The sequence below is a fragment of the Mauremys mutica genome, chromosome 20 (genome assembly GCF_020497125.1).
Source record: "Mauremys mutica isolate MM-2020 ecotype Southern chromosome 20, ASM2049712v1, whole genome shotgun sequence".
In the NCBI taxonomy this organism is placed as follows: Eukaryota; Metazoa; Chordata; order Testudines; family Geoemydidae; genus Mauremys; species Mauremys mutica.
In genome coordinates, this window is record NC_059091.1 from 21,689,859 (window position 1) to 21,717,389 (window position 27,531).

The 27,531-nt window shown below is 47.9% G+C and overlaps 1 protein-coding gene across 1 annotated transcript in view; it reads left to right on the forward strand.

The window, feature by feature from the left end:
- Positions 1 to 1,395: 1,395 nt before the first annotated feature.
- Positions 1,396 to 27,531, forward strand: part of LOC123353426 (venom factor-like) — a 57,171-nt gene continuing 31,035 nt past the window's right edge. Inside the window, exons 1-21 of the mRNA XM_044994491.1 lie at positions 1,396 to 1,499; positions 3,899 to 4,091; positions 6,189 to 6,345; positions 8,120 to 8,190; positions 10,345 to 10,439; positions 11,649 to 11,731; positions 11,894 to 11,984; positions 12,637 to 12,739; positions 13,535 to 13,655; positions 14,154 to 14,269; positions 15,176 to 15,322; positions 16,244 to 16,456; positions 18,160 to 18,354; positions 19,085 to 19,246; positions 20,337 to 20,466; positions 21,250 to 21,321; positions 22,882 to 23,082; positions 23,461 to 23,572; positions 23,869 to 23,954; positions 24,141 to 24,280; positions 27,149 to 27,361. Of these exons, the coding sequence (XP_044850426.1) occupies positions 1,429 to 1,499; positions 3,899 to 4,091; positions 6,189 to 6,345; positions 8,120 to 8,190; positions 10,345 to 10,439; positions 11,649 to 11,731; positions 11,894 to 11,984; positions 12,637 to 12,739; positions 13,535 to 13,655; positions 14,154 to 14,269; positions 15,176 to 15,322; positions 16,244 to 16,456; positions 18,160 to 18,354; positions 19,085 to 19,246; positions 20,337 to 20,466; positions 21,250 to 21,321; positions 22,882 to 23,082; positions 23,461 to 23,572; positions 23,869 to 23,954; positions 24,141 to 24,280; positions 27,149 to 27,361 (2,772 nt within the window). The 5' untranslated portion in view covers positions 1,396 to 1,428. The remainder of the gene's footprint in view (positions 1,500 to 3,898; positions 4,092 to 6,188; positions 6,346 to 8,119; positions 8,191 to 10,344; positions 10,440 to 11,648; positions 11,732 to 11,893; positions 11,985 to 12,636; positions 12,740 to 13,534; positions 13,656 to 14,153; positions 14,270 to 15,175; positions 15,323 to 16,243; positions 16,457 to 18,159; positions 18,355 to 19,084; positions 19,247 to 20,336; positions 20,467 to 21,249; positions 21,322 to 22,881; positions 23,083 to 23,460; positions 23,573 to 23,868; positions 23,955 to 24,140; positions 24,281 to 27,148; positions 27,362 to 27,531) is intronic.

Genomic DNA, 27,531 nt, shown 5'->3' on the forward strand with positions numbered 1-27,531 from the left:
AAAAAGGGGTAAATAGTGAGGTGACAAAGTTTGCAGACAATACAAATTTTCTCAAGATAGTTAAGTCCAAAGCAGACTATGAAGAGTTACTAAGGGACTGCACAAAACTGGGTGACGGGGCAAGAAAATGGCAGATTAAATTCAATGTTGATAAATGCAAAGTAATGCACATTGCAAAACATAATGCCAATTATACATAGAAAATGATGGGGTTTAAATTAGCTGTTACCATCCAAGAAAGAGACCTTGGAGTCATTGTGGATTGTGCTATAAAAACATCTGCTCAATGAGCAGCGGCTGTCAAAAAAGCAAACAGAATGTTAGAACCGTTAGGAACCGGATGGATAAGACAACAGAAAATATCATAATGCCTCTATATAAATCCATGGCACGCCCATTCCTTGAATGCTGCTTGCAATTCTGGTCACCCCATCTCAAAAAAGATATATTAGAATTGGAAAGAAGAGGAACAGAAATGATTAGGAATATGGAACAGCTTCCATATAAGACGAGATTAACAAGACTGGGACTGTTCATCTTAGAAAAGAGATGACTGTGGGATCGAGGGAATATGATAGAGGCCTATAAAATCACGACTGGTGTGGAGAAAGTGAATAAGGAATTGTTATTTACCCCTTCACATAACACAGGAACCAGGGGTCACCCAATGAAATTAAGAGGTAACAGGTTTAAAAGAAGAGTAAGGAAATATTTCTTCACACAATGCACAGTCAACCTGTGGAACTCATTACCAGGGGAGGTTGTGAAGGCCAAAAGTATAACTGGGTTCAAAAAAGAATGAGAGAAGTTCATGGAGGATATGTCCATCAATGGCTATTAGCGGCGCTTTGGGTGGGGGCAGCATGCAGAGCGGAGCCCCCTGGCTACCCTTACACCTAGGAGCCAGAGTGGGACCATGGCGCTGCTTCTGGGAGCTGCGTGGAGCAGCCCCTGACCCTGCTCCCCGGCTGGAGCGCTGGAGTGGGATAAGCCCCCCTCACCAGCGGGAGCTCGAGGGCTGCCTTAAAATGGCTGGAGGGCTGCATCCGACCTGTGGGCCGTAGTTTGCTCACCCCTATTCTATGATGAGGCAGTGGCAGAGACAGCAACGACACTCAGGAGTCCTGACTCCTAATCCTTGTACTTGGTTCCCTGTGGAGAGCTGAACAAGATGTGTTTTGATCAATTTCCCCATCCCTAGATTTGAGCCTGGCCATTCTTGGCTGTCACTAGCTTGAATAAATAAGAGAACAAACATCAAACTAGCAGTCCAAATATCCCTCCTAGGTCATTCTGTTAAGATGCAAAGCTGTCTTGGCTCCTTCCCAAAACTTAATAATTGCTCACTGGTTTGCATAAGGGCTTGGTTTACATTGGACTCTGAATATAAATAACCCACTAGGAGCTACTACTTCAACCCTCATCGCCATGGAGGGATGTGTTCTCTACCTACTGGCCGTGTTTGGGTTCTGTTTCCCAGCCGTTTCTCAAAGCCAAATGTAAGTACCGCCCATGATTCTGAGCAGGTGAGGATATTAACCTGGGGTTCTTTAGACTGGTCTGAGTGGAGCCTACCCTTAATTTTTCTTCCTTCGCTGAAATTCCCTAACAAGTGGGAGCCAGCTTCAGAAATTCTCTTTCCCGTTTGCTCTGATCTTTGTCAACCTCCTTCATTTTCAAATTATTTCAGGATTGTGGAATTTGGAAGTGCTGTAACCTGAAAAATGGAATTCTAGTGCCAAATTTCTATAATAATTTCTATAAGGCAACCCTCCCATTGGGCAGAATTCTGCTCTCACTTACAGCGCTGTAAATCAGGAATGACTGCATTGAAGTCAGCAACGTTGCACTGGTTTGAAACAGCTTTGAGATGAAAATCAGTGATTGAGACTTGGTAACAATTTTGCCTGTGCATTTGTACATTCCTGTGAGTTCAGATCTCATTACTGAGAGGTCTGCAGCAGGCATGGTTGGCTGCGTCTCTCCCACTGAAGGGAGAACTTTGCTTGCCCATGCTGTGTAAATCTTAGGGGTGGGCCAAGAGCTAGATTTCAAAAAATGATGTCCCCACCTGGAGTTTTAGTTTGAGATTCTTTCCAGTGAATGTGTTTATGGCTTGGCACCAACTTATGCAAGCTTACCCAAAGGAGACTTCAGATATGACCCTTTGCGCCTTACTAGTAGCCACAGAATAAAGTTCCCAAATTCTGCTATTATGAAGCTACAAAAAGGCACCTTTAAAAGAGTTAAAATTCCAACAGGCAAATAACACCCAAAGCAAAGCCACAAGCTAGGAAACATAGAGTTGTTCCATAGGGACCCTGTCATCCCACAGGAGAAAGAATTAGGTTGTCTGAGGGTCATATTTGTGACCATGGTAGGCAACTGTTGACTTGCTAGAGGAATGGGGTGTGTGTGTATGTGTGTGTGTATGTGGCTGGGTGGGTGTGTCCAAGAGACAGCGAGAGAGAAGGTGATTTATACGGCCAATTGCATTCCTCTGCATTTCCTGGACTTTGTGGTTTAGAGGTGGGCAGGGAGGGTATGACGCTCATTGGTGATGAAGAGGCAGGAGGCATGCTTGGGGAAGTGGGTGTCTCAGATGGACTTTAAAATGTAGTACATAAAAAGATAAGAACAGCCATACTGGGTCAGACCAAAGGTCCATCTAGCCCAGTATCCTGTCTACCAACAGTGGCCGATGCCAGGTGCCCCAGAGGGAATAAACAGCACAGGTAATCATCAAGTGATCTATCCCTGTCATTCATTCCCAGCTTCTGGCAAACAGAGGCTAGGGACACTATCCCTGCCCATCCTGCCTAATAGCCATTGATGGGCCTATCCTCCATGAACATATCTAGTTCTTTGTTGAACCTGTTATAGTCTTGGCCTTCACAACATCCTCTGGCAAGGAGTTCCACAGGTTGACCGTCCACTGTGTGGAAAAAATACTTCTTTTTGTTTGTTTTAAATCTGCTGCCTATTAGTTTCATTTGGTGACCCCTAGTTCTTGTGTTATGAGAAGGAGTAAATAACACTTCCTTATTTACTTTCTCCACATCGGTCATGATTTTATAGACCTCTATCATATCCCACCTTAGTCATCTCTTTTCCAAGCTGATAAGTCCCAGTCTTACTAATCTTCCCTCATATGGAAGCCGTTCCATACTCCTAACCATTTTTGTTGTCCTTTTCTGAACCTTTTCCAATTCCTATGTATCTTTGTTGAGATGGGGCGATCACATCTGCACGCAGAATTCAAGATGTGGGTGTACTGTGGATTTATATAGAGGAAATATGATATTTTCTGTCTTATAATCTATCCCTTTCTTAATGACTCCCAACATTCTGTTTGCTTTTTTGACTGCCACTGCACATTGAGTGGATGTTTTCAGAGAACTATCCACAATGACTCCAAGATCTCTCTTGAGTGGTAACAGCTAATTTAGACCCCTTCATTTTATATGTATAGTTGGGATTATGTTTTCCAATGTGCATTGCAATATTGAATTTCATCTGCCATGTTGTTTGCCAGTCATCCAGTTTTGTGAGATCCTTTTGTAACATTTTGCAGTCTGCTTGGGACTTAACTATCTTCAGTAGTTTTGTATCATCTGCAAATTTTGCCACCTCACTGTTTAACCCTTTTTCCAGATCGTTTATGAATATGTTGAACAGGACTGGTCCCGGTACAAACCCTTGGGGGACACCACTATTAACCTCCTCTCTCCATTCTGAAAACTGACCATTTATTCCTAGCCTTTGTTTCCTATATTTTAACCAGTTACTAATCCGTTTTGAGGACCTTCCCTTTTATCCCATGACAGCTTACTTTGCTTAAGAACTTTGGTGAGGGACCTTGTCAAAGATTTTCTGTAAATGAATAAACATTTCATAGATACACTCTGATCACCCCTAACGTCCTGCGGGTGGAGAGCGAAGAAAAGGTCGTGGTGGAAGCCCATGGTCTCACCACTCCAACCGAGGTGACAATCACCGTACAAGACTTCCCTCTGAAGAGGCTTGTTTTATACCAAGTCAAAACCAACCTGAACTCTGACAATGGAATGATGGGCACTGCCATAATAAAGGTGCGTAAAACCCCAGCCTCGTATCGCTCAAGCAAAACAAATGGTTAAACCAAATCACAATATATGTTTCAATGGTGCCAACCCCAGGTATTCCAAAAAGTGTCAGTCAGACATCAAGAAGTCACAAGATTGGCTTAAAAATCATAAGTGCTTCCCCCACCCCTGATCATTTTGTTTGTCTTCTGGTTTCTGAGCCTTTCGGGTGCACTTGGGTCACATTTTCAAGCTTTTCTCTGCAACTATGAGAACATCCTTGTTTAAAAACAGGAAAACTGAGGTTTGCATCTAATCACGTGAATCCAGGAGCTGGAGCTTTGAGGGAAAATATTGACTATCGTGAGAATCTCAGTAAAGTCATTAGCATTGGGAACACGGATGTTTTTGGGTAACTTCCACCAAAAGAGGAGGGAAAAATAAATTGCTTAGCCAGTTGGTTAAAATCCCCCAGTAGTCAGTGTTCCTGTAGTCCTTTCTTTGCCTTTTGCATTGCCTATATCAGGGGCAGGCAAACTTTTTGGCCTGAGGGCCACATCAGGTTTCGGAGACTGTATGGAGGGCTGGTTAGGGGAGGGGGTCGTGGCCCGGCCCCCACCTCCTATCCGCCCCTTCCCCCGCCCTGGACTCCTGTCCTCTAAATTCGTTATCATGGAAAGAGATGAGGGATGAGATCATCAGTTCTTTCACGGCCTCTTTACACCAGGTAAAAGGGCCAAAGTGGTGTAAAGGGGCCATATGTGGCCAGGGAGGATCCCTTCAGGCCCAAGCACTGGGGGAATAAAGCTGCCTTCTGAGGATCCCTTCATTAGCCCTGGCATAGGAGGCATGCTGGGGTGGAGCGTCATACCTGGGCTGCAGCCCATGGGGCAGCCCTAGGAGGTTGCTGTAACTTAGTCAGGTCCCTACGGCTGTCCAAATAAACTTGATACCATGGAGCAGCCCAGGATAAGGAGGGTGCAAAGGTGGTTTAAAGCTAACACCCATTTGTGCATTTGATACATGAAAGGGGAGATTTTCAATTTCACTGGCTCCCCCTGTCTACTTAGTTGTCAGAATTTCTGTTGTCTGGGTGGAATTTTCCCACAACACCCAGGGAGAGGTTTAAAAAAAATAGTAAAACGGGATTGTAAATCACAAAAATTGGTAGGGGGCAAGGATCCAAGGCAGGGGTAGGAGCTGAAATTACTTTTAACTCATTCTTTTAATATCCACTAGACTACACTTTCATATTCTAGTGCCCAGAGACCCTAAGCAAAGTCAAAGCGCCAATCTGTTAGGTATTGTACAAACACAGGGTAAGGCCTTAAAGTCTACGAATCAGTCCCTGTCCTGAAGATCTTACAATTCATATAGACCAGAGGTGGGCAAACTGTGGCCCGCGGGACCCTCCTGCCCGGCTGTTCCCCCTCCCCTGCAGCCTCAGGGGGCAGGGAGCAAGGGGGGTTGGATAGAGGGCAGGGGAGTTTGGGGTGGTGGTCGGGGGTGGGGGTATGGATAGGGGTCAGGGCAGTCAGAGGGCAGGGAACAGGGGGGTTGAATGGGGGCAGGGGTCCTGGGAGGGGCAGTCAGGAATGAGAGGAGGGGTTGGATGGGGCGGCGGGGGGCATTCAGGGGACAGGGAGAAGGGGTGGTTGGATGGGCCAGGGGTCCTGGGGGGAGTCAGGAATGAGAGGAGGGGTTGGATGGGGCGGCGGGGGGCAATCAGAGGCAGGGGTTCTGGGGCCAGTTAGGGGACAGGGAGCACAGGGGGGTGGATGGGGCTGGGGTCCTGGGGGAGTGGATGGGGCAGAGGGGGTTGGATGGGGCAGGAGTCCCAGGTGGGTGGATAGGAGGTGGGGGCCAAGCTACCTAACCAGCCCTCCATATAATTTCTGAAACCTGATGCGTCCCTCAGGCCAAAAAGTTTGCCTGCCCCTGAGATAGATGGATCAAGGGGAAATGTATGACATAGTGTTTCTCATGGAGCTTTGTAACTTTTGTAAGAATTGCTAGCATGATTTATGTTTGAGTTTCACTGTTCCAACATGGATACTTTATACATTGTGACCATTGACCTGCTGAACCAATAACTCCACACTAAATAATCTCATGTTCACTCAGGTTCCTACCAAAGACATAAAGAAAGATGTCAAACAGTATGTGGCTGTGCAAGCCAGAAGCCCACAATTCAACTTGGAGAAAGTGGTTCTGGTCACCTTCCACAGTGGCTACATCTTCATCCAGACGGATAAAACCATCTACACACCTGGATCTACGGGTACTGCCTTCTTCTGACCCCTTTTGGGCATTGGGTGCACTGACTTCATTTTAGAGCTACAGCAGGGCTGCAGGTTGCATATTGTGGAGATTATTGTCTCTCTCATCTTCTGGTTTTAATTCTTCCGTATTTCATTAGTGGCTTCTTAAGTCCCCATCCCCAGGAGTATGTTACCATTCATTGGTACTTGACTATTTGAAGTACACTCCATGCAAGGGAACTGTCATATCTTAACATCTGATCATCCGCTGCCTTGCACCTTGGGTCATCAGTCACACCTGTGCAAATAAGACCTAAATTGCTCCCAAAACAGAACTCTCCACTCATGCCAGAGGTAGCATTTTACTCCACTCTGCCCTGGGGTAAATGATAACACAAGTGGAACTGCGTGAAATTTTTCAGACAAATAGTTTATGCTCCAAAAAAATCAGTTTTGGGTTGACCAAAACTGTTCACAAATTCAGGTTGATTTTGGAGAATAGTTTTGACTGAAAAAAAGATGATTTTTTTTAAGTCAAAATGATTCATTTTGACGTTTTTTGAAATACAACATTTTGACGTTTTGTTTGGAAATGGTGTTCCATTTAGAAATTCAGCTAAATTTGCTTTTAAGTAAAAACCACCAGAAAACTCAACAAAATAAAATGTTTTGTTTGACCCGAAACAAAATGTTTACCAGTCATAATACACTTCATGCAAGGGCATTGCCCTGTCATAATATATCATCATTTTGTTTTGGCAAGAAAAACCAAACAAACTTCCGTTTCGTGTTGACCCGGAACAAAAATTGGGGGGATTTTTCAGTTTGGCCACTGAACAAAAAAAAAAATCATTCACTCAACTCTGGACACAAGGTACAAAACATTAGTGAATGATGCCTCAAGGCTTTTCCATTGAGTCTTCAGAGCTTTCGATATTGATGGGGGAAGAGAGGAAGCATGGTCAAGTGGTTAGGATACTAGTCTACGTCTTGGAAGATTGGTGGTCAAGTTCCTCTTCTTCCACAAACTGCGTGTGACCTTGGGCAAGTTGCCTAGCCTCTCTGTACCTCAGTTCCCCTATCTGTACAATGGAGATAAAAGCACTGCCCGGCTTTGCAGATGTGTTGTGAAGATAAACACATTAAAGATTGTGAGGCACCCATATATTACAGAAAGGGGGGCCATATAAGCACCAAAGACAGATTGGACCTGGATGGGAATGGGATATGGACCCCATCACTTCAGAATTTTTTTTCAGTCCCATTTTATGTTGGTAGTGACACAGCCATTACATTTCACAGCTGTTCTGTGGCCTATGGGAAATAGAATCTTTTGATCTCAGCCCAACTCCTCATGACGCATACACATGTAGTCACAAAGCCCTCATCAGAATGAACAGAACAGGGCAATTTTGAGTGATCCATCTTCCGTTGTCAAGTCCCAGCTCCTGGCAGTTGAGGGTCTAGGGACACCTGGAGCAGATCCACCAATGGCTATTAGCCAAGATGGTCAATCTTCCATGAAATTAGCTCATTCTTTGTTGAACCCAATTATACTTTTAGCCTTCACACAACATACCATGGCAATGAGTTCCACAAGTTGACTCTGTGTTGTGTGACGAAGTTTTTCCTTTTGTTTGTTTTAAACACTCTGCCTATTAATTTCATCCTACCTTTTGTTTCCTATATTTTAACCCATATACTCAGATTGGGCTCTGCTTAAAGTGAAATAAACCAACCCAAGGCCTGGCAGAGAAACAACCATTAATTTGCCTTCTGAATTTTTTTTTTCAGTCTATTGTCGAATCTTCTCTGTGGGCCATCAACTGGAACCAGTGTCGAAACCAGTTATTGTTGAATTACATGTAAGACATTTTCCTGTCACTTCGTCACAATGTCTAGGTGTAAGAATTGAGTTTTGTAAACTAAACTGTTTTAACTAGCATCACTGAATGTGAACACTCCAGCAGCAGCATGAGACAGACAAGGTGGGTGTGATAATATCTTTTATTACACCAACTTCTGTTGGTGGAAAGAGACGAGCTTTGAGCTCCACAGAGCTCTTCTTCAGGTCTGTGTGTCTGGAAAGTTTCTCTTCCATCAACAGAATAAAAGATATAATTTCACCCACCTTGTCTGTCATAGCCTGGGACCAACATGGCTACAACAACACTGCAAACATATAAAAACATGGTAAGGCAAGGAGTTGAGTTAATAGCTGATTGAAGCCTCACCTTGTAAACCTAATGCCTGGAAAGTTTCCTGCTGTCATTGACTAGGAAAGTTCTATGGTTCTGGAGGAGCAGCTGTGCTGTTTGAGCGGTTTCATGGTTCAGTTGGAGAAGTGTGTAGCATTGGAGGAAGGTTTTGGGAGCACTTTGGGAGGGTAGAAAGGTTATTGATAAGGGAGCTGTGCAGCCAGCATGGGTCTGAAGTGGAAGCTACGAATAGATCTGATCTTTGGTGAAACAGATTTTGACGAAATTTCTGCAACAAAATATTTTCAAAGCGGAAAAGGTTGTTTTAAGAAAGCATCAATGTTTTGTTTCAAACATGTTTTTGTTTCAGAATATATTTATAATTATAATAATTATGTATATATTGTTATGTTTCTCTTATTTTTACATTATTTCATGACATGTCCGTGAAATGCATATTACGCTATTATGTAGACAAAACTACACAGGATGATTTCAGGGGACAAGGCAAAGATGCCACATTTATTATGATAACACAATTAGATTTATGACCAATAACTAATACCTAATACCTACACACTCACACATACTCATCAGATGTTCTGCAGCTGCTGGATAGTTACCAGTCCTGAACATAGCTTGAGTCCATGTCTTGATTTCGCAGCTTGCATTCATAGCTTGTGGCGGCTAACTGGCCAGGAAAGCCGGGCACAAGGAAGGGCTGGGTCTGCCCTCCCATGTTAGCAGCAGAACGTTACCCCCCAAAGTCTTCCATCTCACCCATCTTTTTTATAGGCTTTTAGTTTGAATCAAGAGTCTATAGGTCTTGCTGTGTCACGGTGCCTCTGGGTTCGGTGTGATTGATCACCCATCAGTTGCAGATGGGACTTTCAGCCTCAGACCTGGCTTTGATCTTCCTTCTATTATACCTTTGTTCTTTTCTTTTTAGGGTGGACTCTTCTTACTTTGTTAGGGCCGTTGTCTGCATCTTCAGACATTAGTGTTTGAACTCTGTTTCATCAGGACAGGCTGGTGCTGGAGGTTGATTCTATCATCCATACATACCTCATTCACACATCAAAACTAAACTAATAAGATTACAGCAGGGTTTTGCAAAAATGAAGGTTGCAGCAAGCTTTTAAGCGTTTTAAAATGGAGTTTGAATTACAATATGGCAAACAATGAACAGAAGTTACAGTATTGAAACAGTGCAAGTCTCAGTGATTTAAGCAGGAATTGGATTGACACTGAAATTTACAAGGGCAGCTGGCTGAACAGCTCTGGCTCTTAACAAGCATCTTAATTGTCAATTAGCCAGTTATTGGGGTAACCAGTTTTATGAATCAATGTTGTTTCATTCATAAAACTTTACTTATGAAGTTACATTAATACAGTGAACAATTAAAAACAATTTCATTCATCAGTTCTATAACGCCCTCCCCCAAACCCATCCCCAAACCTCCAGTCAGTGCTGAGCAATCTTGCAATGATTGAGTCTTGATAAGTTGCAAGCTTTCTGTAGGTACCATACATGTTATTCCTCAAGGATAAACACCCTGCAAGACGTGTGTTTGGTGTAGTAAGTTTGTCAGGTCTGAGGTAAGAGTTAGTTATTTGCAAAGAACAGGGGGTCCTTTTCCAAGGGGTCGCTGCATCACATCAACCAAAGCAGCTGAAGCAACTGACTGTTACATGCTGATTTATAAACCTCAGAATATTTTATTAGGAACCCCACAAATTAAAACCACATGATCGTATTGGGCAGAACAATTCACAACGTTTTCTGACATCTCTAAACTCTGACCTGACTTTACTTGCCAGACACCTGAGGGCCTTATTGTGAAGAGGGAATCTGTATCGTCACCCAGCAAAGTCGGGATTTTCCCTATGAATCATCACTTACCTGATATTGTCAAGTAAGTTGCCCTAAATGTCACCATATGCATATGTAATAAATAGGGCCCTACCAAAGTCACGGCTGTGAAAAACGTGCCATGGACTGTGAAATAAGCCCTCCCTCATGAAATCTAGCTATTGGAGGGGAAGGAGAGGGGCAGGGCAAGGGGCTCCCCAGGGTCTAGCTGCTAGGCCCCAGCAGAAGAGTAAGTCCTGTTCCTCCCCACCACTCTTGGGGGAATATCAGACCCACCTCTGGTACCTCCTGAAGCTGCAGGAAGCCAGGCTATGAAGGCAGCATGGAAGTGAGGGTGGCAATCCCACAACCCCCCCTACAACAGCTTTGTGACCCCCACTCGCCACACAGCTGCCTTTTGGGTCGGGAACCCCATCGTTACAGCACTGTGAAATTTCAGATGTAAACATCAGAAAGTGTGAAACTGACTAATTTTCAAATCCTGCGGCTGAGAAATTGACCAGAAGGGACCAGGAATTTGGTAAGGCCCTAGTAATAAAGACCAACAGAGATCAGGCAGTGAAACAGAAGATTTATCTGTATGATTCATTAGCTGTTTCACCTACGGGCCTTTCCTGGAGATGATAACCTCCTAAGCAGTGTTTAAAGCAGATGTGGACACATGGTGGCAATTTTCCTATTGAGAGCATTCTATCCCCAATAACACAGTGATTGTGACATAAGAATTGCCAGAGTGGATCAGACTCAAGATCCATCTAGTCCAATATTCTGGGGCCAAAAGTGGTACCACCAGATGGTGCAGAGGACAGCGTAAGAGCCTCTGAAGTAGGCAGATGTGGGATAATATCCCTATGACAGTGTCATCCTGATATTTAGAGACTGGCTTAAGCCCTGAAGCCTGAGGTTTAAGAACCTTTCCAGAATTGTTGTTAGCATTAACTGTTCTTATTCTTAGGAGCCATATAAATGTCCAAACCCTTCTTGATTGGAGAACCCGTCCGAATTTGTCCTCCTACCCAACATGTTTCACCCCTGCCCCAAGGAGGGCAGATTTTGCAACCGTATGTTAGATTGCCAGAAGCTAAGATGGCGAACTGTCATCTTTATTGACCTGAAGACATCTTGGGATCAATGCATGGCTTAGGTTTAGCATTACAGGCCAATAAAATTCCCTGGAGAAAGAAGAGGGCCAGTCAGATATAGCAAAATAAGTGCTAGGAGCATCCATTCGTCTTTTTATTTTCTCCTGTAGTTTGGGAACCTGGAGTATTGTGGCTAGGTATGAAGACTCCCCACAGCAGAGCTTCACTGCGCAGTTTGACATCAAAGAGTATGGTAAGAATCCCCAGTGTTGTCCTTCATTCATCCCAGAAAGCTCTCCTCTCTCTAATCTCCTGACGCCATCGTAGAGGAGACTTTTTATTCAATTTGGCTTTATAGCTCAGCTGTACCATCCTACAAACTCAACGTTCTCTCCTTCCCCTCTCGTTTCTCCAGTGTTACCAAGTTTTGAAGTCACGTTGGAGCCATCTAAGAAGTTTTTTTACATAGATGGCAACGAGGACCTCATAATTCATATCAACGCGAGGTGGGTGTCTCTGTGAGCTGGTAGAGTGGAAGGGGAGGCGGTGCATCATGGGAGTACCTGGCCCTGGTGCATCATGGGAGATGCTGTCTGGCTGGGCGGGCTGGGCCCATAGAGGAGAATGGGCACATGAGACAAGAGAACTACAACTCCCAGGAGGCATTATGGCAGCATTTCCAAATTTAAATATTTTGGGTTTTCAGGCATTCAATTTTTCAATTAAAAATAGATTTCTTTTTTCCCCCTATGGAAAGCAGACAGTTCTTACAGAAAATTTTGTTTGGTAAATAACTCAGTTTGCCATCGAAAAACAGTTTAGAGGGGAAACATTCAGCAAGCTATTCTCCCAAAGTAAAGTTTCTTCTGGTGAGGAACTGAAACCTGGCCTGACCCATAAGCAAACTCCGTGGCTACAGCTGAGTTCCTTCATCTACTATTTCTGCCACTTCCTCCAGCTAGCACATCAGAAAGAGGTTAATTGAAAACAAATGAGTTATTTTAGTTTGATCTGTGACTGGGCCACCTTTAACCAAGGGCACATGGTATCTTTCAAGAGACCACGATGGAAATTTCTTTGGTATAACCCACAAGCCAGCACCACAGGTTCTCAGGAGGTTTCCGTGGGGCTTTTCTTACCCATCCTCTCCTCTTTCAGGTTCCTCTATGGGAAAGACTTACAGGGCACCGCCTTTGTCCTCTTTGGGGTGAAGATAGGCGATGAGAAGAAAAGCATCCCCCAGTCACTCAAGAGAATTGAGGTAACGCCCGTTCTCGGAAGGGAAATGCTGAGGAAGTGATGCGCCCTCACTAATAAAGTAGTTAAGAGCCTCCCCAAGTGTACATCATCTTAATCAGGTGTTTACCTTCAATGCCACCAAGGGCTGTAGTCAAGATCAGTGTGGGGTGGGGACGTGAGATGGAGCAGAGCCAACTTGTGTGTCTCTATAATCCCGCACAAAGTCCCAATGTGCTCTTACGTATAAAGTGGTAGGTGGCTCCTGAAAAGCTGCCCACTTTCTCTCCCACCAGCTGACTGTAGGTGCTACTCGCCTGTACATGGTTGTGGGCTCAGGGAATTTTCCGTCGGCTCAAGCTTCTCTGCTGCCATGACCCTCGCTGCCATGCCTGCTTCATGCAGCTCCCTCTGCAGCCACCACAGAAGAGGAGTTAAAGGGACAGCATAGGGACTGTGCCATTGCTCCCTATGGCGGGGTGGCCAAAGTGCTGCTGGTGAACCATATGTACCCGAGGAGCTCTGCAATTTGTCACCCCACCACCCAAAGATAGAGGGGCAGCAGCAGAGACTACAGAGCTCAGAGTTGTACGCTGGGACCTGTGGACACCAGGGGTCTCCCCCACCCCAGACACTAATAACAAAGTGGGCTACAATCGATGCCATTCCAGCTGCAATCCTCCTGGCTCCGGGTAGAAGACCAACCTGGGGCATTCGGAGAAAGTTGCCCTCTGCTCTAAATCCATGGAAGTTTGGGAGCCGACAGCTGCGCGTGTACGTGTGTGCATGTGACGTTAAGAAACCCTTTCTCTCTTTCTAGATAACTGATGGGAATGGGGAAGCAGAGCTAACCAGAGCAATGCTGCAGAACCGTTTCGTTGACCTGAGGGAGCTCATCGGCCACTCAATCTATGTTACTGTGACGGTTTTGACGCAGTCTGGTAAGCAATTCAGGGCATAGCTTTTGATCTATAAAGCCCTTCAGGGCTTAGGTCCCTTGTACCTTAGAAACACCAGGCCAGATCCTCCTGTTAATTACTGTGGCCAGGGCTGGCTCCAGACCCCAGCACGCCAAGTGCATGCTTGGGGAGGCATGCTGCGGGGGGCACTCTGCCTGTTGCCGGGAGGGCGGCAGGCGGCTCCGGTGGACCTCCCACAGGCATGCCTGCAGATGCGCCTCCGGAGCCGCGGGACCAGCGGACCCTCCGCAGGCACGTCTGCAGGAGGTCCACCAGACCCGCAGGACCGGCGACCGCCAGAGCGCCCCCCGCGGCGTGCCGCCATGCTTGGGGCAGCGAAATTCCTAGAGCCGCCCCTAACTGTGGCATAATTATAGAGTGACCCCAGTAGATTTATTCCTGACTGACAGTGGGGAAGATGAGATCAGAATCTGTCCTGAAACAGCTTTTCCTAACCCCTCCTGTGGCTTCTCTCTGCAGGCAGCGACATGGTGGAAGCGGAAAGAACCGGAATTAACATTGTTACATCTCCCTATGAAATCCACTTCACAAAAACAGCCAAGTACTTCAAGCCAGGGATGCCATTTGAACTCATGGTAATATCTCTTCTGGCTGGATCTAGGCCTTTTTTTGGGTATTAACGGGAGACAAAGGGCCAGGTTCTTATTTCAAGCCGGAGTATCTCCATTGACATCAATTCATGCTGATGTAACTGAAATCAGAATCTCTCTCAAAGCTGACAGTCTATCTAGGAAGCGGTGCAGTGGCACTGGATACAAAACGTGGCATGAGGTCACTCCTATACCTTAGGACAGTGCATGCTACTTCCTGGGCCTTGTACCAGTAACAGGTGCATTCAGGATTCTAGACTCCTCCACTCTCATAATGAGGCTGTATGCTGGGCCCAGTGCTCCAGGGCTGTTTGGCTCAGGTTACATGTCTACCCTGCAGTCAGAGGTGTGACTGCAGCCCATGTAGACATACCTGAGCCAGCTTTGATCTAGCAATGATAGCAGTGAAGCCATGGAAGGCTGTAAAACCCTGCCAGGGACCCTGGATGTGAACTCAAGCAGCTAGCCTGTGTTGCAGCAGCTTCACTGCTCTTGTTATTCCAGAAAGCTAAACCAAAGCTAGCTTGGTCACCCCTTTGATTGCAGTGTAGCTATACCCTCAGTATGCAGCTAGATGTATATTTTCTCCTGCATTGCAGCCTGAGGTTCAAATGCAGTAAGAAGAAAGGTTTGGGAGAGGCCAGGGTTGAGGGGTGGAGAGAGATGGGGAATGGGTGAATGGTGGAGGAAGGGGAGAATTGGGAAGCAACAGGCCTGGGGAGTAGAGGGGATCTAGTGCGGAACTGCCGAGGGCAGTGAAATTGGAGGGTGGGGCAGCCGTGCGATCATTCTCTCCTGTCTGTGTCTCCATTGCTTAATGCACTCACAGAATCTCTAACCTAGTCCAACACAATGCTAGGCAGTAATCCCTTTGTCTCCCCTTGATCTCAGGTCTACGTTACAAACCCTGATGGCTCACCAGCAGCCCGCGTTCCCGTTAAGGTGGATGGTTCCCAAGATTCTAGGCTGACTCAGCGAGATGGGACGGCGAAGCTGGTTATCAACACACCTATGGGGCAATCCCAGTTAGCCATCACTGTGAGTAACCTTCCAGTATCACGTGATGCAGCTTCAATATGACCACTATTTCCATCTCAGGCTGGCATAGCACCTGAACTTCCTTCTCCCTACACTGGGTGAGATCAGGTCATTTCCAGCGGCCTGTGATTTGGATTTCATAAGGGGCAGCGTCTTGTGGGAAATGCACAGATATCTGGCAAAGAGCTAAAGGAATTGACTGTATGGTTAATGAAAATGCAACAGCATGGGAGGCTGGCTGGTTGGGGCTTGGAAGAGGGCGCCAGAGAAGCCAAAGATTGACTGGGCCATAGAGACTAAACTTCCTTCTTAATACCGGAAGGGTCCGGGCTGAGATACAGTGATGGGAGGTCATGTGGGGAAGCTTCCCCTGCCAGAGTCCATGCTGTGGTTGTCCTGTGGCTTGAGAGGCTTCAGTCTCCTGGGCCTTTCAAAGCACTAAACTATATAAAGAAATTGAATGGGAGCTTCTGCAACACTAAGAATACCTGAAGGGAGGCAATGCAGCTTTGTGCCTTGGGCTCAGGAGGCCTAGGTTCAACTCCTGGCTTTGCCACTGTTTCTCCATGTGATCTTCAGCACATCACTTCCCCTCTCTGTGCCTCAGTTTCCACTGTGTAAACGAGGGACCTCCTTTGTAGAGCTCTCTGGGAGCCAGGCATGAAAAGCACTAGGTGCTGCTATTAGAATAAGGACTGGAGGTCATTACTTTTTCTTGGCTTAATGAACTAGTTTTTATTTATTTAAAGATTTAGGGTCCAGACTCTGCTTTTCATGAAAATGATGTAAATCTGAAGCAACTCTGAATTTACACCAGTGTAACTGAGAACAGAATCTGGCCCAGACGGATGTGTTAAAGACTGTTTTCAGGCTCAAATTTAGTTTAACTGACACTGCTTTTTTTTCCCCTGAACCTTCCAGGTAAAAACTGACCATAGGGACCTCCCAGAGAACCGCCAGGCCCGTAAGTCCATGGTGGCTAAAGCCTATAAGACCCAAGGAGGATCTCAAAATTATCTTCATCTGGCAGTCGCCTCTACTGAACTCAAACCTGGAGACAACTTAATTGTGAACTTCCACCTGAAAACTAGTAGCCAAAGTATTGTGAACACGAACATGTACTTCACCTACCTGGTAAGTGTGGTGCTCCAAGGTAGTAGGTTCTCCTTTTACATCCAGGCACTGAAGACTCCATAGTGACACAGAAGCAGGGCTTAAATTCTTATAGAGTATTTCCCGGAGTCCCCCACACCTCCCCCCAGCAGCCTATAAAAACTCAAGGGAAGTTGAAAATATTTACCGGAAAGCTCCAGTTGAATTTAAGCCCTGCATAGAAGCTTTATTACTCATGTCTACATGGCCTGGAGTAGCCACCCAGCACTGACTAAACCCCCAATGTCATCTTCTCAAGGCTGAACATAAACCGAGGATGGATTATCTGGGGACAGGAGTCTGCTTTAGTTTCTCCAAAGTCCCGATTGGGAAATTAGAGGAGACTCCCCAAACATTATTGTATTGCAATCAAAGTCTGAATTTAGGGGTAAGACAGATGCACATAGAAGGATGCACCCACAGCAGGAGCAGATTTACCATGAAACAAACCGTGTGGTGGCATGGGGCCCTCAATGACAGGGAGGCCCCCAAAATGCAGGACAACTATCTGACAACCTGCCCCGAGTCCCAGCCGGTGGCACAGCAGGGCTCAGGCAGGCAGGCAGGCTGCATGCTGTGGCCGGTGGCCCCACACCGCTCCAGGAAGCAGCCAGCTGCTGGGACGTCTCTGCGTGCCCCTGGCGGGGGTGGTGGCAGCTCCACACGCTGCCTCTGCCCTGGGCAGTGCATGGAGACCCGCTGCCCCCCTTCCCCTAAGGGGCACGCAGAGACGTGCCAGCAGCAGAGCTGAAGTGGCATCCTGCCCGCTCAGCCTCCCTCCCTCCTGGAAGCAGCTGGCATATCCCTGCAGCCCCTGGTGGGGGGGAGGGTGTCTCCATGCTGATTCCACAGCTCCCATTGGCTGGGAACTGCAGCCAATGGGAGCTGCAGGGGCGGCGCCTGAGGGAAGCGGCGCACAGAGCTCTCTTGGATAACCCTCCCACCTCCTCCCCCGCTTAGGAGCCGCTGCTGGAAGGATGTGTGTGCCGGTCGCTTTGGGAGCTGTGCCGCCCCCCTAACCACCTCCCACCCCCCAACCCCCCGCCCCAACCCAGATCCTGCACCCCGCACCCAAACTTCCTCCCAGAGCCTCCACCCCTCCTCCCACACCCCTGCCCCTGCCCAGAGCCCACACCCCTTCCTGCACCCCCAACCCCCTGCCACAATCAAGGTACCTCACTTTATTTTCATTTACTTCCCATTACTTTATAATATAGGAGGAGGATGAAGAGAAAAAGAATGAAAAACAGGGGAGATAAGAGAATGTTCTTTTTCTTGGCTGGGTCCTGAAGGGGGGGCCCCCCAAAATGAAGCCGCTCACAGGGCCCCACTAACTCTAAATCCATCACTGACCCATAGTCCTTTGCTCTAACCACTAGACCGCACTCCCATGCAGAACCAGAAGTAGAATCCAGGGGTCCAGACTCCCAGGCCTTTGCTCCAACCAGTTCCTCGTCTAACCCATTCCAGTCGTGAGGGATGGTCCTAAACTGGATGATGCTTGGATTTGGGAGTCTGAAGAGTATCTGAATTCCAGACCCTCCACACCTCAGAGCCAGGTCCTGCAGTCCTCAACCAGTTCCATCAACTCTAGACTCTGAAACATTCCAAGTCTCTTGGTCTTGTCCAGGTGCATGATGAGGTTCATTGTCCTTCACAACCCACGTCTCATGTTTCCCTGTTAGATCCTGAATAAAGGGAAGATCATCCGGGCTGGAAGACAGGCCAAGCAAGTGGGACAAAATCTGGTGACCATGTCTCTGCACATCACTCCAGACCTCATCCCTTCATTCCGCATCGTGGCTTACTACCAAGTAGGAAATTCAGAGATTGTAGCAGACTCAGTCTGGGTGGACGTCCAGGACACCTGCATGGGAACGGTGGGTTGATTTTTCTCTCTGGTCCTCTGAGTCTAGGCCTGTTAATAGAAATTGACACTTGTCATAAAGCCATCACTATTATCCACGATTTTCTTCTCGCTTCAAGGTTCAGACTTCTTTTTCCTCCTCCTTTAGCACAATGGAGACCAGGGCACCATTCAATCATGACTGGAGAGTCGAAACACACAAAAAATCATTTTTAGGAATAATGGGACAAGATTCAGCTCTCAGCGTCTCCTGGGTCAATAGCACAATTAAGAGATTCCAGAGGCCTGGTCTACACTAAGGGCGGGGGTCGAACTAGGGTACGCAAGTTCAGCTACGCGAATAGCGTAGCTGAACTCGAAGTACCCTAGTTCGACTGACTTACCCGTCCAGACGCGGCGGGGTCGAACTCCGCGGCTCCAAGGTCGACTCCGCCACCGCCGTTCGCGGTGGTGGAGTTCCAGAGTCGACCGGCGCGTGTGGGGAGTTCGAACTATCGCGTCTTGATTAGACGCGATAGTTCGAACTCGGAGAAGTCGAACTCACCGCGTCGACCCGCGCGGTGAGTATGGACCTGCCCTTAGAGATGCAATAGAAAGATAGATAGAAATTAAGGTCTATAAATAGATTCCTTTGGAATCTAGAATCAGCTTCAGATTTACTCTACTTTTTTATGCTAAGAAAGGAAGTAAATGGCTTCCCTCTGCCATAAAATAACCCCCTTGCTTCGCCCTTTTCCAAATAGCTGGTGGTGAAAGGAGCCACTGAGGCGGACAATAGAATCCACAAGCCAGGGTCCTCAATGAAAATCAAAGTGGAAGGAGATGCTGGAGCGCGTGTCGGGCTGGTGGCCGTGGACAAGGGAGTCTACGTTCTGAACAAGAAACACAAGATTTCGCAAACAAAGGTGGGCCATGAAAACATCGGGACATTGGCTGTGACTGGTGGTGTTTTACGGGGTGGAAGGTACTGAGCTGAGATTTTGTTTGGTAATAGCAAGAATTTTTTTGCTTACGAGCGAACTCCTTGGGGTGGGCTCTTCCTCAGACTCAATCAAAGCAGGGGTGGGTCAGTTCAGTCCTTGAATGAGAGACTTTAAAGGAAACCCAGGGAGCTGCAAGAAGTAATTTTGGTGATTCAGAAGGAGGCCTTCCTCCATAGGCATGGGAACGAGGCGTGTGAGGGGTGCTACAGCACCCCCTGATTTTACATGGGGCAGGGCTCCAGGCCTGGGGTCCCGGCTGCCGGCTCCGCACCCAGCCCCCTGCTCCTGGCCCTGTGCCAAGAGTCTCAGCTGCCAGCCCCGCACCCAGGGCTCCACATCTATCCCCAGCTGTGGCCCCAGCCTCGGCCCCCTTATCCCGTCCCGTCCCCCCGCTCCCGGAGCCAGGGTCCTGCTCCCGGCCCCAGCTCTAGGGGGCAGCAGGGGGCATGGACAGGGAGGAAGGGGCACAGCTCCCCCACTCTAGAAAGTGTTCCAGCACCACTGCCTTCCTCCCTCTGAGTCAGTTCTCATTCCAACACCATGCTAGAGGTGGCTATGATCTTTCATGGTACGTCTACACAGCATTTTGGAGCAAGCGGGAGCAAGCTTCCCAGCCCTAGTCGACACATGTGGATTAATGGGGCTCATGCTAGCACTCTAAAAATATAGACGGCGCCGAGGAAGGGGGGTGGGCTTCAGAGCCTGAGCTCCAGCCTAAGCCACCGCTTCACGGCACTGTCTACGCGGCTATTTTCAGAGTGCTAGCCCATGCCCTGCCAGCTCAAGTCTGTCAACCTGCACCAGACACAAAACACTGTGTAGATAGAGCATTTTTAATCCGTAGCATTCGAAGAGCAAAATCTAGTCTTCAGAGGGTAAAGTGCTTTGAGACCCTTCTGGCTGGGAGTCCAAAGGGACCAAGGGGAATTAGACCTCTGTGGAAGTCCAGGCCTATATAGATACAAAATACCACTATTCATAATGATTTCCTATCTATGCCCACTCGTCACAGATCTGGGACTCTGTGGAGAAAAGCGACATTGGGTGCACACCTGGCAGTGGCAAGGACAATATGGGTGTGTTTGCAGATGCTGGACTGAGCCTGGAGACCAGCATTAAGATTTCAACACCCCAGAGATCAGGTATCACTGCATGGATCTGAAACTCCTTGCTTACCTCCCCATTCAGCAACTAGCTTCACAGACTGGCTGATCTCTGGGTGGCTCGAGGTATTGGTAACAGGGTTTCAAAACCGTTCACTTCCAAGTCTTTGTTCACCTGCCCCAGGACAGTAGCAATTGAAAGCCGGCCTCTTGGTGGTCTGTGCTGTGATGGTTTCAATCTGCCTCCCAGTGGGCAAGCATTCAGAGAAGGCGGCTTGGCCTAGATCAGGCCAAATCCGGACTGCCAGATGCTTTTGAATGGACCCCGAAATCTTTTTATTTAGTCTGAGTCTGAACCCTGACTACACCTTGACCCAGAAATTTGGACCTTGACAAAAAATAATTGACTACCCCGACCTAGAGTTTAGAGGGGGACAGGGAATCAGGACTCCTGGGTTCTGTTCCCAGCTCTTGGAGATAGTGAGGTATGTTAGATGGGTTGCAGTAGGATACAGGATTCAGGAAGCCTAGATTCCATTTCTGACTCTGCCATTTGCGTGATTTTGGGGACGTCATTTCACCTCTGGGTGTCTCAGCTTTGCCATCTACCAACTGGGGATAATGATATTTGCCTTTGTAAAGTGTTTTGAGGTTCTTGGATGAATGGGGCATAGATGTGCAGTGTGTGATTGTTACATCACAAAAGCCATCACCACAATGGCCAGCTGAGTCTCAGCAGGGAGGCTAAGGGCTGGTTGGGTCACAAAGACTGAGCTCCCCTCTGTCCAGAGCTTCATTTCGGTTTCTCACTTCTTTCTGCAGAGCCAGAGTGTCCCCAGCCAGCAAAACGCCGGCGTCGCTCCGTTCAGCTCATTGAGTATAAGGCAAACAAAAGTAGGTACCAGTGAGACTGGGGAAAAGAATTGTCATCCCTGGTCAAACCATCTGTCCAGCAAGGGGGATATCCTGCTTCCCAAGAGTGACCAACATCCGACGGTTTAGAGGAAGGCAAAATTCCCAATGCACCTGTCCCCCTAGTGCAGCATTTCTCAAACTGGGGTCCACGAGGGTACTCCAGGGGGTCCATGAGCCCCACTGATCAATTCCTCCCCCTCCCTCTCAGCACCTCCTGCACACCGGGAACAGCTGTTCAGCAGCGTGCAGGAGGTGCTAGGAGGGAGGGGAAGGACTGAGGATGGGGTGTGCTCAGGGGATGGGGCAGAAAGAACTGGGGGAAAGGAAAGGCAGGGATGGAGCAGGGGAGGGAAGAGGTGGGGTGGGGTCTTGGGGGAAGGGGTGGAGTTGGGATGGGGCCTGGGGCTGAGCAGGGGGTTTGGAGGACCACGAAAAATTTTAAATCAAAATGGGTGTCCTCGGGTTGCTAAAGTTTGAGAACCTCTGCCCTAGTGTATTGTTGTACTGGAGAGATGAGGACGATGCCTGGGTGACTCAGTGGAGCATGGTGCTCTCCGTAATCGAGAATAGGGAAAGTGGAGTTTTAGTTGTGTTCAGATGCAGCTGTCTGCATGTTGCACTGGAACAACAGGTGTAGGGGAATCTAGGCTGGCCTACTGTGCACTCCAAGGAGCTGGAAGAAGGTTTGCATGAAAATGAGGAAGGAACTTTCCCATGCATACTCCAGCACCCTTCTTTTGTTGTTTTTCGTGCTGCACGTCTCTCTTCTGTCCCTTCCCAGTGAGGATTACACCGGCTTCGACTCTGGGCCAGATGTTCATTTGCATGAACCATTCAGTCAATGTCATGGAGGGTGATGAAGCACTGGAATGGGTTACCTAGGGAGGTGGTGGAATCTCCTTCCTTAGAGGTTTTTAAGGTCAGGCTTCACAAAGCCCTGGCTGGGATGATTTAGTTGGTGTTGGTCTGCTTTGAGCAGGGGGTTGGACTATATGACCTCCTGAGGTCTCTTCCAACCCTGATATCCTATGATTCTATGTCCATAGTGGACAACTCCCCTGGTGGATGGGAATTCCCCATTAAATCAGCAAAGGCACATTTTGTGCCAACCCCCCGCTCCATCTCCAGTGTAGGCAGCTGCTCAGGGGGTGGGAAGGACAACAAGGCAGGGAGAGACTGACAGGGAGTGTTCTGCCTTGCCAGTCCTCTTCTGGGGTATGGCCCGTAGGAACAATGGACCTAATGCTAGAAACATAGGTTAGAAAAGCCCATAGGCTGCTGTATGTATCACTGGGAAAAGATTCACCTACAGGGTGTGATGCGCAAGGGGGGTACGTGAGACGCACCTGTAGGTGGTGTGAGTGTAAGGGTGTCTTTGTTGGGGTAACATACACTCTGTGCGGGCTGGGAGAAGGTGTACATTTCACCCGCTGACTCTCCTCTGCCTTTTGCCCATCTCCACTAGAGAGTAAAGAGGACTGAGACATTGCGAGACACAACAGACTCAGTAGGAGAGACCTTGTGGTTTGTACATTTCAGCGGCAGAGTACCAGGACCAGGCAGTGAAGAAATGCTGCGAAGATGGGATGTATGAGAACCCCATGGGGCACAGCTGTGAGAAGCGGGCTGGGTACATCCTGGATACGGCCGAGTGCAAGAAGGCCTTCCTCGACTGCTGCAACTATATCAAAACGATACGGGACGAGCGGCAGCGGGAGCTCCAACTGGAACTGTCACGAAGCAAGTACCAGGGTTTTAATATCACTCAGAGGAGGGACGGTGGAAGGATATTGGGCCACCCGAGCTGGTGCTGCTCATGTTCACTGGGTGAGATCCGTGTCTCAGAGCATGGGCAGCTGGAAGAGGCTTGCCATATGCGGAATCAGCCAAAGAAAAAGAGCACGTCACTCTGGGATGTTGTGGGCGGGGAGAGGCAACCAAATGTGGGTGGCTGGCACCTTCTCCCATCTACCCACCCACCTATGCTACAACCCCAGAACATGGTGGCATCAAAACATAACGGTTTATGCCACAACATCACTGCCATCCTATTGAATCTCAGTGCAGGGCACTGAGGATTTCACAGCTCGGCTAACTACCTCTGATTTAACATCCCAGGTCACATTGATGAAGGGTTCTTACAAGATGAAGATATTACCTCGAGGAGCCACTTTCCAGAGAGTTGGTTATGGCAAGTGGAACAGCTGCCCCAGCTGCCAAACAGAGATGGGTAAGAGTGTGTAGCTCTGTGGTTCTCACGGGACCAGATCCACAGTGGGTGTAAGTCAGTAAATCTTTACTGACCTGGCCCATTGTTCTGTGCTATATTTTTGCCCCAAAACAAAAGGCATGACATAAGTATGTCCAACCACTGCTGAAGTCAGTGTCTATAACTGGTTAGGATCTCAATGTCCGATCTCATTTAAGGGTGGGTGAATTTGGGATTTAGACTCTTGGACTGAGAATGCCCATGAGACCTAGCTTCTTCCTTCTGTAAATTAAAACTCTGCCTCTCTCTCCTTGTAGAATTTCTTCCAAGACCTTGAATTTTTACCTGAAGGATTCCATCACTACCTGGGAGGTGCTGGCCGTGAGCCTCTCCGAGACCAAAGGTGAGGAACACAGCCAGCTTGCTGAAGTGAGCCAATAGAAATTCGAATGGGGAAAAAGGGGCTCCAGACAGCAACGGACCTTAAAAACCTCACAGTGAGATGGAACAATCCAGGTGATAACAAACGGGTTTCAATATTAAAGCATAAATCCCATTGATCCTGACCCGGGGTCCTTTCCTACTGCAGGGATCTGTGTGGCTGACCCCTACGAGATAACAGTGATGAAGGACTTTTTCATCGACCTCCGGCTGCCTTACTCTGTAGTGAGGAATGAGCAGGTGGAGATCCGGGCTATTCTCTACAACTATCAGGATGACAAAATCAAGGTAAACTTGCATCTAGCACCTAGATATTGCATTGCTAGTTACACTTCAGACAGGCCATTAGATACAGGCGTGCCCAACTCGAGATCTCCATGCCACACAGAAAACTACGGCCCCAAGCTGCATGAGCAATGGGTATAATAGGCCTGGGGAGGCTAAGCCCAAAACACAGTGCGGCTCACCCACGCTCCGCCCTGAGGCCCCGCTCCTGCGTTCCGCTCTTCCCCCGGCCTTGCCTACACTGTTCCTCTTCCCGTTCCAGGTCCGCCTCTTCCCCCGAAGCCGCCCTGCCTGCCTCTCGTGCTGCCTTTAAGGCTACTAGCCAGGATGGGTAAGGAATGGGGTCCCTAGCCTCTATTTGTCAGAGGGTGGAGATGGATGGCAGGAGAGAAATCACTTGATCATTACCTGTTAGGTTCACTCCCTCTGTGGAACCTGGCATTGGCCACTGTCGGTAGACAGGATACTGGGATGGATGGACATTTGGTCTGACCCAGTGCGGCCATTCTTATGTTTTATGTTCTTCTGCTCCCGCACTTCCCCCATGACCTCCCCACCCACCTCTCACGCCTCTCCATACACCCCCTAAGGCTCCCATACCTGCCTCTCATGCCTCTTCACCCCCTCCCCCACTCGCCACTTGCACTTCTTCTCTTAAAAAGGCAGAAAGACGAGGGTGTCAGGTGGCGGGTGGGGGAGGATGCGAAGAGGCGTGAGCAGTGGGAGGGCCCCCAGGGGAGGGGGCTGAGCAGGAGTGGGGCCTGGGGTGGAGCATGGGGCAGGGCCACGGTCCGGGTGCTGGTGGCCCCCCCACACACACACACACTTCTAGGGAGCTTCCAACACTCAGGCCCCCACCCTTCCCCAACGCGGGAGTCACACATGACCCATGCCAAGCTGATTCTGTCCTGAAATAGACACATTAAAACGATCAGGTCAAACAGAACCCATTCACGGTGTGTATTTACAGAAGGTCGTTCCCAAAATAAGGGCTGCTTGTTGGTCACCGTCTGACTAAATGAGTTCACGGTTTCACTTCCGAATGGGACATATGTCTGTAATGTGGGCTTAAATGTCCTCTAGTGGTAGTTCTGAATATACGGCCCTGTTGGGTCAGACCAGTGGTACAGCTAACCCAGTACCCGTCTTCCGACAGTGGCCAGTGCCAGGTGATTCAGAGGGAATGAACAGAACAGGGCAATTATCGAGTGATCCCTCCCCTGTCATCCAGTCCCAGCTTCTGGCTGTCAGAGTTTTAGGGACAACCAGAGCATGGGGTTGCACCTGACTGTCTTGGCTAATTCCGTTGATGGACCTGTCCTCCATAAACTTAGCTAATTCTTTTCTAAACCCAATTATACTTTTGGATTTTACAAGATTTCCCTGGCAATGAGTTCTGCGGGTTGACTGTGCAGGGCGTGAAGAAATACTTCCTTACATTTGTTTTAAATTTGCTGCTTATTAATTTTCTTGGATGACCCCTGGTTCCTGTGTTATGTGAAGGAGTAAATGACACTTCCTTATTCACTTTCCTCACATCATTCATAATTTTATAAATCTCTTATACCCTTCCCACAGTCATCTCTTTTCTAACATTAACATTCCTAGTCTTTTTAATCTCTCCTCATAGGGAAGCTGTTCCATCCACTTTATCATTTTTGTTGCCCTTCTCTGTAGTTTTTCCAGTTCTTGCGTATGTTTTTTCAGATGGGGTGACCAGAATTGCAAGCAGTATTCAAGGTGTGGACATACCATGGATTTATATAGTGGCATTGTGATATTTTCTGTCTTATTATCTATCTAATTCCTAATAGTTCCTAACATTCTGTTTGCTTTTTTGACTGCTACTGCACATTGATCAGATATTTTCAGAGAACTATCCACAATGACTCCAAGATCTCTATCTGGACTGGAAACAACTAATTTAGACCCATCATTTTATGCATATAGTTAGCATTATGTTTTCCAATGTGCATTACTGTGTGCATTACTGTGTGCTTATTACTGTGTGCTTATATTTCATCTGCCATTTTCTTGCCCAGTCATACAGTTTTGCAAGATCCCTTAGTAACTCTTCACAGTCTGCTTTGGACTTAACTATCTTGAGTAAATTTGTATTGTCTGAAAACTTTGTCATCTCACTGTTTATCCCCTTTTGCAGATCATTTATGACGATGTTGAAGAGAACAGGTCCCAGTACAGATCCTTGGGGAACCCCGCTATTTACTTCTTGGCTGTGAAAACTGATCAATTATTGCTACCCTTTGTTTCCTATCTTTTAACCAGTTACTGATCCAGGAGAGGACCTTTCCTTTTATCCCATGACTCTTTACTTTGCTCAAGAGCCTTTGGTTAGTGATCTTGTCAAAGCTTTTCTGAAAGTCCAAGTACACTATATCCTCTGGATCACCCGTGTCCACATGCTTGCTGACATCCTCACCCCAGTGTCCTCATCGCAAAGCCATGGTCCCAGTTGACATTCATTGGCCTTCTTTCTGTCCATCTCAGCCGTCAGTCCAAAGACTGAATAGGCAATAGGCAGGGATGAATAGGCAGAGCTTGCCCTGCTACTGCTTGTCCTGTCCCCGATCTATGGACAAATGTGGTACTTGGGTTTCTAAAGGCTGCCGGTCTGGATCCTTTGGCTTCATTACACATCAACCAGTGCTTTTTAGCCTTGTTATTGGACTTCTTCTTGGAGAAATGCTGCAAAATGCTGAGCACCTTGAGCTTGCTGGAGGCATTCAGCACCTGGCAGGATTGGACCCTCAGACCCCAGCCAGCAAAGCAGCCGTTTGTAACAGAGAGAACCGCTCCCCTCTGGTTACCGTATTTCTCTGGGTAAAAGCTGCCCCTGTGCTCACTTCCCAGGTCCGAATGGAGCTGTTACACAATCCAGCTTTGTGCAGCGCATCCTCTTCCAAAACGAAATATCGGCAGATCCTGGACATTGAGCCCATGTCTTCCCGGGCGGTGCCACTCGTGATCGTCCCACTGGAGCTAGGGCTGCACGACGTAGAGGTGAAAGCAGCTGTGTGGGACTCATACGTGTCCGACGGTGTGAAGAAGAAGCTGAAGGTCGTGGTATGTACTGGGTCACAGGCATCCATCCTGTCTGGTCACAGGACAAGCAGCCGGTGGCATGGCTAGGTTGTCTTTGGAATCTGGTCTTTACCTTACCTCAGAAGTTAGCACCTCTGTCCTCAGCCCACTTCCTTCTCTCCACTGCAGTGACCACAGCAGCTTTGTTAATG